The sequence below is a fragment of the Perca flavescens genome, chromosome 23 (assembly GCF_004354835.1).
Source record: "Perca flavescens isolate YP-PL-M2 chromosome 23, PFLA_1.0, whole genome shotgun sequence".
NCBI lineage: Eukaryota > Metazoa > Chordata > Actinopteri > Perciformes > Percidae > Perca > Perca flavescens.
Genome location: NC_041353.1, coordinates 7,174,336 through 7,193,171, shown reverse-complemented (window position 1 = coordinate 7,193,171; position 18,836 = coordinate 7,174,336). Strand labels below are relative to the sequence as shown.

General features: G+C 40.4%; 1 protein-coding gene across 2 annotated transcripts in view; it reads left to right on the top strand.

Annotated features, from left to right (window-relative positions):
• The window catches only part of btbd11a (BTB (POZ) domain containing 11a), a 203,454-nt gene that overhangs the window by 127,716 nt on the left and 56,902 nt on the right, over window positions 1-18,836 (top strand). For both annotated transcript variants that reach the window (XM_028570170.1, XM_028570171.1), the window contains exon 2: window positions 13,942-14,091. In XM_028570170.1, coding sequence (XP_028425971.1) covers window positions 13,942-14,091 — 150 coding nt within the window. The remainder of the gene's footprint in view (window positions 1-13,941; window positions 14,092-18,836) is intronic.

The following is an 18,836-nucleotide window of genomic DNA, read 5'->3' as shown; positions in this document are numbered from 1 at the left end:
CAGAAGCCCCACACCCTTCACAGCAAGAATTTAATTGAGAAAATGCCAAACCCAATTCAAAAGACTGCTGTTTGCCAGCAGTAGCCATAAGCCCACCCACCAACTTTATACACGATGTGATTGGCCCGGCCAGAATTTGGTTTTTCCAGCTTGCAAGGGGTGCGTCTAGATTTCTAGGCAAATTGTGTCCCTATGTGTGGTTACATTTACCTGAGTAAGAGATTTCTGCTTTGTGTAAATATACTCTTCACTGTCACTTCATCTGTGCAAATGTTTGTCAGTTGCCATTTTTCACCTAAATAATCAGTCTGACATTGTGTTAATGTTAGCTTTTGGTCTGTTTGGAAAAGGTGATATTTTACCTGACATAGTTACTGATGTGTCTGTCCCTTTGACGTCTCTTTAAGCAACACAGAGGGTCGGTTTGTCATGCAAATTGAAGAATATTTGTTGATTTAAGAGGTTTGTTTCTCTAAATCGACCTACAACAACCTGTACAGCTGTGTTTATCTCATCAAACCTTGTCGCAATTTTTCTGTTGCTGTTTTCTGGTACAAACAGATGGCACAGCCATTCATGAAAAAAGTTCTAAAAAGGTTGGATTGGCTTGCTTGTTATTTTACCAGAGGAAATGGTGGTCAATGAGCAGCAGACCTATTTGAATTGCTGGGGAAAAAAATCTGAAATGTGGAGAAAAATTCATGTGTCTAGTGAGATAATTTTTTCCTCTTGTATTTAGAAATGCTGCTTATGAAAGGGAAAGGATGTTTTGTAGCTGATGGCTGACCTTTTTCATACTCATTTTTACATGTTGTCAGTACACCAGAGCTGGACTGGATTTTGCTGTTGAAGGGTTTAGTCATACTATAAAGGAGAATTAACTGTAGATAACAAAGTCTTATGTTAACACTATGGCATGTATTTAACAGGAGTGAGTGAGAAGAAAACTGATTTTAAAATAGAAAATTCAATTTGGAATATGTGCTAAGAAGAACTTTTACTAAAAAAAGGTAAAAGGTTTAGGGTGTTTGCTTTATCATTTTCAGACCACTTAATGGCGACCCTCTGTGACACCACTGTTTTTCTTCTCGTCGTCCCCGCTCGTTACACACAGGCTGATATTTGTTTTGCGTCTGATTGCATTACACTGCCTCTTCGCCCCCGGTGATTGGGATGAGTCAGACGAGTCCATTGAGAACACAGACTGAACCGGGGAATGCAGACCACTCATTTTGAATAAATAATATCTGCATAATGCAAGCAACAGACGGACAAGACAGTGGTGTCGTTCAAGGCACAAAGAGAGGTTTTGTGCTGATTTTATTCACTAGTACAGTGCCCGTTCAAAATGTGACGGGAAACAGGAAACGGGAAAAACATTGTACTACCACAGAAAACTCAGATTGGACAGATAGTCTAGGTAGCTGTCTGGATTTACCCTGCAGAGATCTGAGGAGCAGTTAACCATAGTCCTCATAAATCCACCAGAGTTTAAAATGCCAACACAAAGAAAGCCCAAGGGAACCAACATCTGGCCTAAATGAGGGACATTCGGCGGAATTTCCGGCGGCAACTGAACAATTCCGGAATTGGAATGTTGTGTAAATAGATTAAGGTTGCAGTAAGATGCAAAGTTTGTAATTTTCACAACTCCTGTAATCACAGCAATATGTGGAAAGTAAGTAAGTGTACTTTGGAGGTACTTTACTTGAGTATTTCCATTTGATGCTACTTTCTACTTCTACTCCCCTACATTTCAGAGGAAAAATGAATACAAAGTTGTGTAGCAGAACTTTAATAATGATCTCACAGACCCTGGTGACCCCTTGGAAGGAGCAGACCCCTTAAATGGGAACCACTTTACAACACTTACAATACTTCAGGACAGGACAGCACCTAGTAATATGTATAAACTCAGGGTATTTAGGATGGGATATGACGTGCACCCTTTGTTCTAATTATATTCTGAGAAATATCAGAATATATTGTTAACAAAAAGCTAATTTCATATTCAGTTGAAGAATTTTGAGGGAAACTTTCATTTAGGCTTTTCTGCTTGACAGTAGTTCAGTGGTGCACACAAAAGACTGCAGTGATGAAAATTGTCATGAAGAGAAAGTGTGCAAACATGCAGAGAGAGGCAGAGGAAGAAAATCAAAGTTTTAATGTTAGTATTAGATGCAGCCGTTTGGCAGTGGATGAGCATACGCTGTCAAAACTCATTCCAAGTAAAACACATGTTTTCATTACGTGGCCGGATACATATATTTGTTTTGATTTATTTATGGGGATGTGAGCGCCCATCTTGTTATAACACTGTAGAAGAGGGGGAATTTTCACTGAAAACAAGTGTGATGGAAAAAGATGGATCATTTGAATGCTAATGAGCGGATGGAGATATGTTCAGGTTCGTTAGCAGCAACAGAAGCTAAAACACGTATAAAGCCACGCTAGCGGCCCCGTGAGGCAGTTATGCTTATTACACATAAGAAAACAGTGAAAAATGAACTTTACTTTATTCTCTGTTCTGCGTCCATTTTAGAGTATCTTATCTTGCGTTCATGTCATATCGTACCGACTATAATTACAAGCAGCCATGTTAGACCTCCTAGTTGTATTTCCGAGTCATGTCCTGAGATATCAGGAGTTTCATTACACCTACGATACATCCCACGTGGCGAGAAGAACAACAGTTCAGTCATTATGCGTCTAGACTCTGACCTTGTCGCTCACCACAAGGAAACAACAAGTTCAGCCCAGCAGGGATTGGGGAGTGATGATAATAACTTCCCCCCAAGGTGAACTTAGACTAAGAGCCAGCAGGTGGATGCTGGGGTGGGGGTGGTGTGTTTGAATGCAAGTGACAGCAGAGTATGCAGAGCACTGAAGCCCTAAAGGTGGAGCTGTGGTTCTGTGCTTTAGCGAGTGGGTCCCTGATTAGCTTGACATTCCTGCCGATGGTTTTACACTGTGGACAGTTGGTAGCGCCGTGGTGATAATGTCCCAAAAAAACAAAAAACATAACAGTGGGCCCCGTAAAGGCAGTGAAAAAGAACTGCAAGCTAGCAAACATGGATGTAAACATTGCACAGCTTTAAAGACTAAAAAAAGTTATGTTTGGTACGTTTTATGAGGAAGGAAATGTATGCAACACGTTTGTCAGGCCTCAACGATGCACACAATGCATTTAATTACAAAAAGACCACACAACACCTTAAAGGAGAACTCTTTTTACGTTAATCTTGATCGCTTGATCGATTGATATATGTATGTGAGTACTGTCGATAGCAAAAAAAAACAAGCTGAATCGGTGCTAGCAACACGGAGCTGCTGCAGCTGATGCCCAGAGCTCACTTTGCTAAAATGGCAATTATGGGGGCATAAGATAAATAGTGCCTTTGTGCCTTTTAACAGACACAAAATGCAATTAAAATGTCTGTGCAACATGAACGGGGCTCTTAACTGACAACAAGATGTGTTTTCAACTCAAACATCCTGCTGCTAGCCCGCCCTGCTAGCTGCTAGCTGCCGTCCGGGAGTGTGTTCAGCCCAGTTCAGCCAGGCTTCTGTGGTAATCATCACGCAGCAATTCCGTGTGTATTTGTAGCTTATCTATTGTGTGTGACATGGATCTGGCGTTGGTAGGAGTCTTTGCAGTGGCGAACTGTGTGGTAGTTTCTTTAGCCGGGCTAGCAGGCCCGTCCGGCACCCTTGCCTCTGCTTCCTCCCTGCCTTCCTCGCCTCCCGCAGCCGACAACAATCCAATGAGCCCCTGCTAGTCTGGTGGATGGCCTCCGGACAGCAGCTCTATGTTCCAGCTCGTTCTTTTTGCTATCGACAGTACTCACTACCTATAGCGATCAAGATTAATGTAAAAATTGCCCGGAGTTCTCCTTTAAGTTAAGTACAATGAAAATGGTCTGTTGGACATACAGCATGTTGCACTGAAAAGATTATGCCATGTTCCAAAGTCCCCATCACTGGGAGTTACATCTGAATAACATCCCAAAATAACACTGATACAATTCAGTTAGTTTGAAAAAGAGACATACACAGTTTGTACTTGGTTTTGCTTTTGATACAAATATGTAAAACAATAAACAATAGTTAATTCAGGCTTAATTTAAAGGCTAGCAGTTGGGCTAACTATTTGGAATAATGTGTGAACACTCATGTTAGGAGAGGGAGGTTCAGAGGTAACATTATCTAGTCATAAAGTGAGGTATTAGACAAGTGGAAATTTTAGTGGTGTGAAAATGATACATTTCAATAATTCCAGTCCATTGTAGTGGTGGCTGAAAAGTGAAAATGTACCATTTAGCAGCAGGTCGTTGTTGGGGGAGTCCCGCGTCCTCGCTGAGGAACGTTTGCACTGTTCCATGCCTAATGCATACAATTTCCCCTACATTTGAATGAAATTTGGCGGAATAAAATGAATCTGGTGTCTTAACTAGAGACATGGGACACCCTTCTTTGTTGCTCTTCTGATATTTCTGACGTTCATTAGACTTATTTTCAGGCAGCATATTTATGTTCAGCTTTGTTCATCACTGAGGTCTGATTTATAACCGAAGGGCCTTCATGGCACCCCTTTTAGGTACAAGAAAGCAGGGACTTCCATTAAGAGCTGCTATCACAGTGTGTGAGAAACATAATTGTAGTACTCTCTGACACTTTGCGTGTTGTCTGTCTGCAGAGTGAACAGGCGCTGAAAGCCAGTGAAATAAACACTTGTAAGGGCAATGTCAGAATACGTCACCAAACTGAGCTATTATCCACGATGTAGTAGTTGCTCCTCAGTGATTACTGCAGGGCTGTCACCATGTGAAGAGTTGTATACCATTACTTGGTAGCAGAGCGGGTGAAGACTGAAATAATGAATGACAAAGAACAACTTTGGGTTTTGATACATTCGTTTAAAGTTCCTTTATGTAATGTGTCATTCAGAATCGTGGAAGGTTTGCTAATCTTTCTCTCAATAGCTGCATTATGTGCATGTTTACCTGTTTCATGGTTTCAAAATTGCTTGGTCTCATTAGTTTCCTCTCTTACTGAGGTTGTACCCTTCTAACTGGCCTTACTCTAATGCTGGATAGTCAGAAATATGTGTTTATTATTTATTTTACTCTAACTAATGAATTGATGTCAGGCTCCAGATTTGTTCTGTTACAAAGCCCCTGAAGTCCCAGAAGATTACATTTTTCATCTTGTGAGAATAAGATGTTATCTTGTGGGCACAAATTATTACCTAGTGTACAAAAGCTGTGGATCTAAGGGAAAGGTATTTATAAGTTTGAGACTGCTACCGAGCACATCTAATGATTCTATAAATATATTTCAAGAAAAGGTTAAAAAAAAAGGTATGTAACTTGACACATTGAATTTGCCTTCATTTCCCAAGATTCTTTTGACTCAGTTGCTTTGAAAACATTATCAACATTATGAGAAGAACCGGTAAAGAATAGCCATAAATATACACATAATTTGGTACTTAAATACTGTCTCCTGTGAAGTTTCCATCTATGTCCTGAGTTCTCAGGGTTAATCTTAGGTTACAGGACTCTTTTTCACTTTTATGGTCATTTTCTTTGCATTTTATGAACATCAACATCTAAACCCATGCATCTTCCAACTTGCATTTTCTCCTAAAATACAGAACACATGATTCCTGCTGAGGACAGTTCATTGGTTTTTTTTATGCTAGAGTGGCAAGAATTTCTTTGACAATGAAAATAAAACTTGATTAAGTTCTCTCTATGTTGAGGTTGCCGTGTGCATCTGCATGGTAGAGGTGCCTATGAATGTATGGTAAATTGCTGTATATTGTCCCCCACAAGATAACCATTGCACACAATGTGTTGATCTTGTTTGCATACAATAAATAACTCCACATTTTGCTCACACAGTTAACAAGTTCAAAAAAAACACGTATGTTTTGGGACTTTGGGGTCTCCGTCACTCTGCATTCAGTAGGGTTGGGTACCTCATTTCGTTCATTTCGGTTCCACTTAATATGTCGACTGAAATATTTTCCCTCTGCCGCTCCGGACAGCGGCAGACTCTTTTTTTTCTTTCTCCGCGCTATTCTCTGACATGCACTCTACAATCCCTGCTGATAGACGGCTTTTTATACACGCTCTGAAACGGACGTAAAAATATCACACTTTCTCTGTAGTCTACCGTTAGTTAGCTATCGTAAATGTAGGCTACTTTTAAAATGGCATATTTTCCCTCTGGGCTCACCAAAACGGACGTGAAAGCATATTAACCATTCACTGCACGTGATCGCTACTAAACTTATTACTCCCTGCTCTGCTAGTCTGTCGTTCAGGACATAAGTCAGGAGAGGTGTCCTATCTTGCCAGAGAAGGCAAATAAAGTTTGAAGCTGGTTTAGTTAGCATACCAACTCAAGATTTATTTAGTTGTTACTTGTTATTTATTGTTAAATTATTGTAGTTGTGTGTTAGGTGACTTAGGTTTACTTATTATATATTTAAGTACTTTAAAACATTAATATATTGTTAAATTGAAATAATTTTCAATTAAGAAAAAACTATAAAAAAGCCTATCTTTGATGTCATTTTTCAGTTTTTGAAGAATCTGTTTAGGAATCGGAATCGTTTTAAAAGTACCGGTTCGGCATCGGAATTGTAAAAATCCAAACGATACCCAACCCTAGCATTTAGAATATTTATATTAAATTAGTGTAACCATATGGTGATGCCTGATATAGTGTATACACATGCAGCATTGCTGGTTCAGTTGCTGACGTCAACGAGCCACATGGTTGGTTATTCTTTGTAGAGGAGATGAGAGCTGCTGATCACCTTGGGAGCCACAAAGCTTGGACCACACTTAAACATTTATATCTAATTAGACCTCCACATTGCTATAAATGCACAATGGGGCTCTATTGAATCTAGTATATTTTCCGGTGTCCACTCTTTCTCTCACCGCTGTGGGCTTCTACCAACAGCTGGGTCATGGATCTACGGCTGACATTTGCAGTTAGCCAGTTGGGTCGGCCGTTTAATCATTTTGGCCATTTCACTGCTAATGTGGTCTGAGTCTCAAGTACATTCATTCATTATTGATGAGAGAATAAATGTCTCTCTGGTACACTAGATGCAGCAGTTACCCAACTGAATCATCCCCCAATGATGAGATCCTTTTTGTGTTGAATGGCTGGTCATCCATGTGGATGTGGCTCTGGGGCTTAAAACTCTCAGAGCAGCCAGAGAGCTTTTTTTCATGTGCTTTTCCTTACAGTAAAAGGAAAAAAGACAGAAAAAGAAAATGCTGCTTTTCTTTCCAGCTCAGGCAATCACTGCAATGTTAGGCAGCAGTCGCCTGTTGCCATGGCAACTACCTGTTAATATTCCGGCAGAGTTTTCTCACTGACAAGGGGAGAGCGCCACTTTCTCACATAAAAAAAAGAAAAAAAATATCGATTGGACATTCCTGCAGAAAATAAGGGAGCTGAGCCATGTGGTGACGGAGAGAATGGTGCCGTGATACCGGCGCATGTTGGCGCTGATGGTTCACTGCGTCAAAGTGACCCGACTGACCTTGACTTGTCCTTTTTAGAGTAGGAGAGGCTCAGTGCGTTTGGCTTATAGCAAATCATGATGTCATCCAGTCATCAAGCTTCAGTTCCTATTGGGCACTCACTTATTGTTTTTTCTTTTGCAGAGATTTCTCTTGAGGAGACTGTTCAAAGGTCGGGCATTAAGGAATTGAGCTTTCTTTGCTCTTGAGTGGGGAAGCCATTCAGAAGGGATTGGCTGTCTATCATGAAAAGGGTTGGCATTGATCACAAATCTCATTAGTCTCAACAGTCCAGACAATCCCATTTTGCTTCTAAAAGAAGACCTTTTTGAAATGGTGCTCTTTTTTTTCATGCAAGAGACAGGAAAGTCTGTGTAATGAACTATACATTACACACAACCATAGTCAATAGCTAATAGCCGTATGTAGAGCTGAAGCGTGTTTCGAAAAATCAATTAGTCAATCGACAGATGAAATAAATAATCTGCGGATAAATCAATGATAAAATTAAGTGTTAGTTGGAGCCCGCACATATGCATAAGTAATCTACAAAATTGAAGAACATAAAAAAAAGCAGAGGTGCAAAGAGACACGATGCATCGCTTCTGGTCCGGTGACAAAACCTAACAACAAGGCAATTTGAGGTTCTCAGAGTTTCAGTAAACAATGTAATAATTTGTTAGAAGGGTTGCAGCCATCGGTCCACTAAACTCACCTCACAAGCCCCTCTCACATTGTTTTAAGATTTCAGCCATTTGCCTTGTGGAAAGGGCACCAATACGGTAACACTAACGGAGGTGTAACATTACGCATGGCCACTGTTCTGACTCGGAGGCCTGGGTCTGTTTCCCGATGGTTCAGTAAACTGCCGTTAGCGGTCTTAGCGCTGGAGTTAAGTGCTGACCGGGGTTGGATTGCTGTAATGATAGTGGCCGGCTGCTAGCTGGCTGGGGGCTGACTGTGGATGTGTCCCGGGCCGCGTCACCTCTCATCCCGACTGAAGCCTTGCAGCGCCGGGAGAGTGAGGCAGACAGACAGGGGTGTGCTAGCTGGCTAAATTACCATTAGATTGGTTGTCTATCTATACAGTTAATGTTACTGATGAATTCGTGGGTTAGCTGTTAACCGTGGTCAAAACAATCATACTAAAAATAACTGAGCGTGTTGAACGATGTCGTAATCGTATGTTACCCACCAAGAATTAGCTAACGTGATACCAAGCATTAGCATTAGCTACTTGTCAACCAGCACCTTTATAGTAGGCTAACCTTAAAGCAACACCAAAGCACTTTTCCTCTTTGGTCCCCCTACAGGTTGGAAGCGGAATTGTCCATTACTGTTACCATTACTATTATTTGTATGTCTTATTCGAACAAGTTGATGAACCACTGAAAAGATTTTGGAAAAAAAAATTTAAATCATGAAACGAACCGAAGCGTGGGTTTGGTGTATCGTACAGCCCTAATCAACAACAGTGTTCTGTTTATTTTTGTATCTATACTTTTTATTTTTTGCTTAATTCTATTGTTTTTATTAGCTTTTTAATAGCCGTCAAAAGAATAGTTCTCACATTTTGGGAAGTCGGCCTATTTGCTTTCTTGCAGAGATGCAGAATCAACACCACTCCCGTTAGGGCTGCACGATTATGGCCAAAATGATAATCACGATTATTTTGATCAATATTGAGATCACGATTAATTATCACGATTATTTGTTGATTTAACCAAAACAAATTTTATTGTCAAATAGGCTAATTATAACTGCTTTTACATCCATTATTTGCTACATTCCTGTTAATACATCCATATTGTGCTACATTCCTCCTTTATTGAAGGATACTGTGAATGAGTATGCCATTTCAGCTGTTGTGTGACCGCTTTCCATACATGCACGTTTGCCGTAAGGTATCTACCTGACGAAATAGCAACGCGGATTTCATTGGCTCATTACACTGCTACTTACATGTCTGCGTTGCGCTCTGATGCTCCGAAACCCACGTTAGAGGCAACATAAACCTCGCTGCATGTCACGCTAGTAAACACTAATAACACGTTACACAGCAGGTAGTGTTAGCCTACTGTTAGCTACAGCAAACACTAATAACACGTTACACAGCAGGTAGCGTTAGCCTACTGTTAGCTACAGCAAACCCTAATAACACGTTACACAGCAGGTAACGTTAGCCTACTGTTAGCCACAGTAGTAACTGGATTAAATACAGCTAAAATGCTGACAGCTAAACGGTGAAGTGTGACTGTATTCCAACAGCGGGACGTCAAACAGTCTGCTGCTAAAGCTATGAGCTAACAGACACAAACTAGCACTATAGTCACTGCCGTTGTCTGAAAAACAAAACAGACAGGACAAAATGTTGCGTTTACTGGTAATGTGGTAAACATCGTGACCAGCTTATGATGACCAACTGCTACCTGTTGTGGAATTTTCCTCACGTTACTCTGTTCTCTGTGACTGTCTACATCTATAAACTAAGCTGCGCGGTGCAGGGAACAACTCCGATTGGCTCATGGAGGCACGCGATCACACAGTGGTTTATGGAATGCTAGAGTGGCTTTGCATTTGATCATGGGAAGACAAAATCGTGATCGTGATTAAAATTTGATTAATTGTGCAGCCCTAACTCCCGTATCTGTCTGTTGAATATGAAGCTTCAGCCAGGAGTTAGCTTAGCTTAGCTTAGCGTAAAAACTGAAAGCAGTGGGAAACGGCTAGCTTGGCTCTTTCTAAAGGTATAAAATACACCAACTAACACCTCTAAAGCCTGGATTAATCAAACCATACAGTATAATGTGTTAAAAAGTGAGCTTTACATGTGCTAGAAGGGAGCTCGTTTTAGCTTTTGACAGTGCTAGGCTAGCTTTTTTCTGCTGCTTTTTGTCTTTTTGCTAAGCTAAGTTAACCACTATAGCTTTATATTTATGGCACAGATATGATGGTGGTATTGATTTTCTCGTCTAACTTTCAGTCATTCTCAGAAAGCGATACTTTTCCAAATGTCGAGACTATTACTTTAAGGGTGTTATGAGGCAATATTTTTGAGCTTTGGTAAAAGGGGCAAACATGCGGGTCAAGACTCCCTGCAGTTGATCTACATTTGTGGACATTAGCAACAAGCAACTGACCGTATGATACGACTAAGAGAGACTCATTTCAAAACATAACTGGAACCATGAACTGAGCTGAACCCTTTGCTGTCTGTGTTTTCACAGTACATCCTTAATAGCTGTAAAACAACAACACAAAAATAAAAAGAGCCATATTTGTGGTGCTTCCTCTCAAACCATTTCCAGCTCATCAGACTCATGTAAACATCAAAAACATGGTTGAGAAGTCGCTTCATTAACACGCCAGCAGCTTTATTAAGCTGTATTATATCAAAGAGTAGCATATTTGTTCTCAAGCTGTGAGAGTTATATAAAGTGCTTTGTTCTAGGCCATGGCAATTGTTTTTGTCTGTCCCTCTGCTTCTCTACAAAAAATGAATTCCGAACTCCAAACCTTTTCCTCAAATGATCTCTTCTCACATACAGACAGCTGTTGTGTGCATATACCTGCACGGCTCAATATTCTCTACATTATTTATGATGACTTGCACAAGAAGCAGTATCAGCGGAGATGACTCAAGGGAATTTGGTACATCGCTTGGAGCTTTAAAGTAGCCTTGTCCCCATGACCCAGTCTCCGTCTTCATCTGCCCGACAGGAGAAGAGATGAAGGGAGCCCCAGAATAGAAAATGCAGCTCATATCTGTTTATCTGGGATTAGACTGTTTCTCAAGTATACGTATATACACCGCCAAGCTCATCCAATTGCCTCGGAGGTCACAGAAAGATGTGGTTGAAGTGACTCAGAAATATGAGGTCATAAAACATGCCTACAATGCTTTAGTGTCTCATGTTGCTTGTCATTTTTTAATCCGACGTTTGTGTCAGTACCCACACTTCCCTCCATCCCCTCCTCTTTTTCTTACCCCCCCCCTAGTTTCCAAGATGCCAGACTGGCTTCTTTCTCACCTCTGATGTTTATTACACAAACAGCACATAGGATCAAATATTACTTCTTTTTTTTTCCCATCCGAAGAAGCCAAGTGCGGGTGAGAGATAACAACATGTAGAGGAAGTGGGAGGTGGGGAAAGAGAGAGCTGCAGACTTGTTTATATGTCTTGATCTGACGGGATGAATAATTCAGCAAAGGGCTCCCTGGTACCCCAGGATTATGTTAAAAATAATAGAAAGGTCAGTGGGGAAAAAATAGAAAACGTTGGGGGTGAGGGAAGTTGGCGGGGGGAGAAGATGGGAGGCCTTGATTACAGAAAGTTCTGTGAATTATTCAGACTTGTTTTCCCACCCCAAGAAGCCACACAAGTATTCCAGCAGAGGTAGCCATGAATGCCAATATGGTTTTGATAATTAGAAGAGATTTCTCTGCTTCACTCTGGGACAGAAGAGTGTCTGATAGTAAACCAAGGCTGGAGGATTTCCTGCTTTTCTGTTTCCCATCAGGCACTCTGAAGTCTTCTTTTTAGACGTTTTTACTTTTTCTTTCCTTGGCTTTCCTTAGACATTTGCAGCGCTGAGCATATTGCAGCAGAGCAACACTGATGTGTTGTTGACTTGCAGATTCACAGACTTCCTCTTGATCTCTGACCTTCTGTTTTGAAAAGCATGCATTAGTCCGAAGTTAGCTTTCTAAACTCATTGAATCATGTTTTTATTCATAATTATCTTCCTCAAAATCTGTGTAAAAGCAGCAACTTTGATTTGCAGGTCAAAGGACGTGTTAAGATTAACTGGGCTACATGTGGATGAATGTTCTTTTTTTTTTTTTTAAAAGGTCTCGGTTAAATATAACCATTGAAAGAGAATTTTAAATGACTATATTTTAGTGTGAAGTAGCTCCAAACTACACTTTGAAATATGATCATGAAACAGCAGTAAATGTCGACATAATGTTGTCTTTACAACCAAAATGTAGCCCATTTTTCTCATTCCTGCAAAATCACCAAATCATTGCTCCCAGGGCAGTCTTTCTTCTCTTTGGAATATAGAAATGCTACAACACTGCAGACCAAAAACATCCTTTTTTGTTTCAAGAAATTCCATCTGAGACACACCTTAATACCAGCTGTTCCATCAATACTGTTCAGTGGTTAAACAGTTATAGAAAAAGCTGTTGTAATCATTATTGGAGGCTCCAAATAAAGCTGACCTCCCCGGAAAGGCTGTGGGAGGAAGAGGGAACAGGGAATACTGGAATTCATGGGCTGGACACTGGGAAGAGGACATGGTGGGAGAAATCTGGAGCTGGAGGGAAAACTCCAGACTCCTGAGCCTGCTGCACTGTATCCGCTGCGTGGGTCTTTTGTCTTATGTGCTGGCATCACACACAGACACATTGACTAAGTTCCTCCATGTTGTAATTACTGTTTGTTGAGAAACAGCGTATCCCCCTGCGCCATGTCATTAGGATTAGCACTCGGCAGGGTGTTGCTTTCCATTCTCCGGTAGCAAAAAACTCAATATCCCATCTGTCACAATGCCATTCTCTGCAGCTAAACAAAGCCTGGCTGCAGTAACACCACCTAAATGGATTAATCCTCTCCAGCCAACAGTATCTGACTGCTGCACCTAGTTTGTAGGGAGGTCAAAAACACAGAACACACCTGCGATCACAAGCAAAATACACATCCCACCACTGTTTATGCTCAAATTTGCACTTTGAATTAACAGCTTTGAAGTAACAAATGTGGCTCGCAGCCTAATTGGCTCGATTAGAGTTCAAGCTATGAACTAAAAGTCGAGCGTACAGCCTCATAATTCACTGTAGATACAATTTATTTCAAATATGGTAAGCGATTCTGCTCGAATTATGCACTTCCAATCATGTAATTCTGATTTTCAAAAGAAACCTTTGTGTGAGCTACAGTACACATCACCGGAGACAAAATAAATCAGCATCCCATTCATTAAAACATTCAGTCTGAAATTTATATTCATGATACCAGCTGTGATGTTTTCACCAAGAAATTAAGATTTACAGTTCAGTATGCTATTAACCTGCGACTTTGTCTCCATGTTTAATCATGTACACAAATGTCTGCTCTCTGCTGCATGTGAAATGAATGTTTTTTTTTTTTTCACCCAGCTTACCAACTCTGTTTTGAATAGTTAACTTTAAGTGCTGATTTGTGTGTTTCCAAACTTTTCTAGACTTTCTTACAGTTTATATTCCCCTGTTATTTTACAGAATTGGTTATTCATTTGACATCAGCAAAAAAGCAAAGCTGCAGATGAAAGCTTTTGGTAATTTTCATCGAAAAAGGATGCATAAATGTTTCCAGTTTCTGACCTTGTGCCCTGTCTGGGTGTCTAGGTGTGCTGAGCCTGCCGGAGAGTTTGAACCTGCACAGGGACCAGCAGCGCTTAGGGAGGGGGGGTGAGGGTCAGGGATACACCCAGGCCGAGCTCCGCACGCTGGAACAGTCGCTGCTCGCAACCCGGGTGGGCAGCATCGCAGAACTGAGTGAGTACACTTTTTTTTTAATATTATTTTTATTTTCTTTCTTTTCAAGCTGATAGTATACAATGACAATATCCATGCACAAATGACAACATTAGAACCATAAGACCCAAAAAGCATGACTCAATGAAACTCATTTGTCTAAATTCTGGGTCAAATTTTCGGACTTGAATACACTTACACATGCTAGACACTTATAAACACAATATAGATTACAATTAAAGACACCTGGAAAAGAAAAAACAAAATGCAAAACAAAACAAAGCAAGAACGAACAAAAAGAGGCCTTTGTGAATGACACGATCCTAGAGGAAGTGTACGTTAAATGTTAATTCAACTTACTTATAGCACACATAAACTACACACATCTAGAATTATACAGTGCAGATTACAGATTGGCAGAGGGGAACTGAATTGATTTCAGATGTTCCAGAAAAGGATTCCATATTTTGTAGAATTTAGTGGTGGAACCTTGCAATGTAGCCCTCATCTTCTCTAGCGGAGTAGGACAAAAGATCTCTCAGCCAGTGATAAACTGTGGGAGGAGTGGAGGATTTCCATCTGAGTAAGATCAGTCTCCTAGCCAATAGGGTGGCATATGCTATAAAGTCAGCCTTGAATTTAGGCACCACTAGGGTAGAGGGCAGCATTCCAGATAGGGTATTGAAAATTTCAGTCCAAAAATTATGGAGAGTTGGGCAAGTTAAAAACATCTGAATTAAGGAGGCTATAGCCTGTTGGCATCAATCACAGAGGGGATTTATGTGAGGGTAAATCCTAGAGAGCTACTCTTTACTCCAGTGAATGCAATGGAGAATTTTTAATTGTATTAGTCTATGTTTGGCACAGAAAGAGGAGGAATGGACACAATACAAGATTCTCTCCCAAATATCCTCATCAAAAACTCCAAGATCCTGTTCCCAGAGTGTCTTAATGGAAGACAAGGAATGATTGTATTCAGAAAAAAATCTACCATACATGTATGAAATGAAACCCTTCTCTCTAAGAACTGGTTCCAGAAATGTCTTATTGTGTATCTTGTGGCTTTGGGGGGAAATTAGGAATTTCAGCTATTTCAGGCTCTGTAAATATTGGAAATAATTACCTTTTTTCAAGGAAGATTTTGCTGTCAGCTGCTGAAACGAGGCAAAGGTTCCTTCTATGTACAAATCACTGAAAGAAGTGATACCTGCTTGCACCCATGCAGAGAAGGCCTTGCCCATCAGCGATGGGGGGAATGAGTGGTTTTGTTTAATAGGGGCATGAAACAATGAGGGAAGAACGCCAAAATTAAGTTTGAATTGACTCCAGATTTTACGAGTAGTTCTAACCACTATGTTCTTTGTGTATCATACGGTAGGAGAGTTTCCTGGAGAGTATAAGAGTGCCGGAAGAGAGGACGGTTTACAAGAAGCCACTTCAATACTAAGCCAGGCAGCAGTGTGTTCTGGATCGGTGGCTTGCAGCCAGTAGTACATCACACGCAGATTAGTAGCCCAATAGTAGTATTGGAAGTTGGGTAGAGCAAGACCACCAAGATACTTTGGTCTTTCCAAGTAAACTTTGCGAAGTCTTGGATGCTGTCCCTGCCATAGGAACTCTGATATCAAACTATCTAGTTTACGGAAGAATGCTTTTGTTAAGTAGACTGGTAGACACTGAAAGAGGTAAGAAAGAATTTTGGTAAAATATTCATTTTAATAGAGTTAACACGTCCAGCTACAGATAGGGGAAGCAGGGACCAGCACTTTAGATCTTGTTTGGTCTAGTAAGCAAAGGTTCAAAGTTTGCTCTAAAGAGGTTTTCAAAGGTATCTGTAATTTGAATACCTAGGTATGTGAATTTATTAAAAACAACTTTAAATGGCACTTTTTGTGATGGGAAGTTGCGCCCAGCTGCATTCAAAGGGAATAGCTCACTTTTGTCATAGTTGACTTTGTAGCCTGAAATTACCCCAAAGGCCTCCAGTGTGGAAAGTACATTTGGCAGTGATAAACTGAGGTTGGAGAGGAAAAGGAGCAGATCATCCGCGTACAGTGCCACCTTTTGTTTAGCCTCACCCCTTAAGATTCCAGAGATTTGTGGATGGGAACGTAAAGCTATAGAAAGGGGCTCAATGGTGATTGCAAAAAGTAAAGGAGATAAGGGGCAGCCCTGTCTGGTACCACGCTGGAGAGTAAAGTATTCAGAATTTATATTATTAGTTCTGACGGGGGCAGAGGGGAGGGAGCATAAAAGCCTCACCCAGGAAATTAATTTATATGTATAGAAAAAAGGCTTCGGCCTTCGACCACTCAGTCGAAGGCCTTCTCTGCATCCAGGGAGACAACAGCCTTCGAACAAGTGGGTGAAGGGGGGGGCATACATAATATTAAATAAACGTCTGACATTGAAAAAAGACTGTCTATTTTGGCAGGATTGAGTCTAAACACCATAGCGAATAGTTTAGCATCCACGTTAGTCAATGAAATGGGCCTATATGAGCTGCAGAGAAGTGGGTCTTTGTTCTTTTTTAATAGTAAGGAGATAGATGTTTGCTGTAGAGTAGGGGGTAAGCAATTGGTAGTAAAAGACTCATTAAGCATTTCAAGTAAGAGGGGGACCAATTGTTCTGAAATGTTTTTATAGAATTCTACGGGGTAGCCATCTGGGCCAAGACATTTGCCACTTTGCATAGCACAGATTGCTCTAGAAATCTCCTCTAATGTGATTGGTTGTTCCAGGCCTGATGTTGAGGCTGCATCCAGGCCTGGTATGGAAAGGTTTCTGAAGAAAGAGTCCAACTCTGACAGCCCACTTTGACTCTCAGAGGTGTACAAGTGACTGTAGAAGTTTTTGAATTGATCATTTATTAATTGTGGATCAGTTGTAGTGCCTGTGTGTGTTTATTTTTAGAATTTGGTGAGCTGAGGATTTTTGGCGCAGTTGGTGAGCAAGCAGCTTACTGGACTTATCTCCTTGCTCGTACTGAGCATATCTACATTTAAAAAGTAGATCTTCAGCAAGAGTGCTTGACAAGTTATTAAATTCAGCTTGTAATACAAGTCTCTGTTTATATGCATCTGGGGAAGGAGAAGAGGCGTAATTTTTCATTAAGTTGTGAGATCAGACATTAGATTTGCCATTCTCTTTTCTCTTATACTTTTCTCATGGCTGGCATATGAGATCACTTGACCCCTGGTGTATGCTTTGAATGTTTCCCATGGGGTAGAGGGGGAAGTGTCCTCAGTTTTATTTATCTAAATAAACACATTGATTTGAGTGGACAAGAATTTTCCAAAGTCATCATCTGACAATAGACGGGTGTTAAAACGCCATGGTGGACGTGGCTCTATATGACTTTTCCAGTTAAGTTCCAATGTCACAGGGCCATGATCAGAGATAACTATGGGATTATAGGTGCAGGAGAACAAGGCAGGGAGGAGTCATCAGATAGAGCAAACTCTTTTAGAAAAGACTTAATTAGTTTAGCTGATTTTTTTGAGGCTTCATATTCATAGAGGAGCGGTCTAAAGAAGAATTAAGCCAGCAGTTAAAGTCACCTCCCAAAATGAGGCAGTGAGATTGCATATCTTGGAAAGAAGAGAAAAAGGACTTTAAAAAATGTTCATCGTCCCAATTGAGGGCATAGACATTGGCTAAGATCACTGGGGTATTGTAGAGATTACCTGTTACTATGACATATCTTCCATTTTTTAATCCAGTTTAGTTTTTGATAAAATAAACGGCATATATATGTGTATGATAATTGCAGTTCCCCTTGCCTTACAGCTGTAATGTGAGGGATACATCTGACCAACCCAAAAGAGTCACAAAAGAGCGATTATCTGTTTCCAGTGCATTTCTTGTAGGAAAGCAATATGAGTCCCCAAACTTTGAAGGTGGTGAAGAACTTTGCTTCTCTTGACAGGTTGATTCAGTCCCTTTACATTCCAGCTAGTAAATTTGAGTGTGTGTCCACCCAATTGGAGAGTGGGATTCTGAGTGAGTACACTTTTAACATCAGTTTACACATTGCATAATATACAATGTGAGTTTTACAGAATTTTAACCAAGTTGGAGAGAATCCAAACTAATACAATGCCTCAATGAGAATGCAATTTGGGTTACCACTCTGATGAAGGCAAGATAACCTGAAAAGGTTTGGGAAATAAAGCATAGTTTGCTGAAGAAGAGTGTTTTAATTGCGATGAACTTGGACGCAGTAACACTCTCAGTTGGCCACAAACATCTTCACGGAAAATCAGATTTCTGGAGTGAAATCCTACCAATATCTTGACAGTCCACAGAGAGTTCAGGGTTGACATTAAATTCCTCCCTTTGATATCCCTCTGGCATTTAATGTATGCAACTGACGAGTTTCAGTTCAGTTTTCAGTTTCAGTTTAATATATTGCACCTAAGGGGATCACAGACATTTTATTCAAATATTATTCAATATGTAGCAGGTGCATAAACAGGTTTAGACTGATATTTTCAAGATCAAATATTAGCCACCATCATTGAGTGTAGCCTCAAACCTGAGATTTAACCTGCCTTCCTCAGTACAAGGAGCCGCTAACCGAGCTATTAGCAGAATTTTATTAATAATCTGTACTTGGAATATAGAGTTAAGGTGACCCTTAATGGTCTATTTAAATACTACATTTAAATCTTTAATTCTTTTCTGCCCTGCTCAAGAGTCCTATTAACCCTTAAACGGCATTAAAATAGTCAAATTGACAGATATTAAATATTGCCCCATTATAT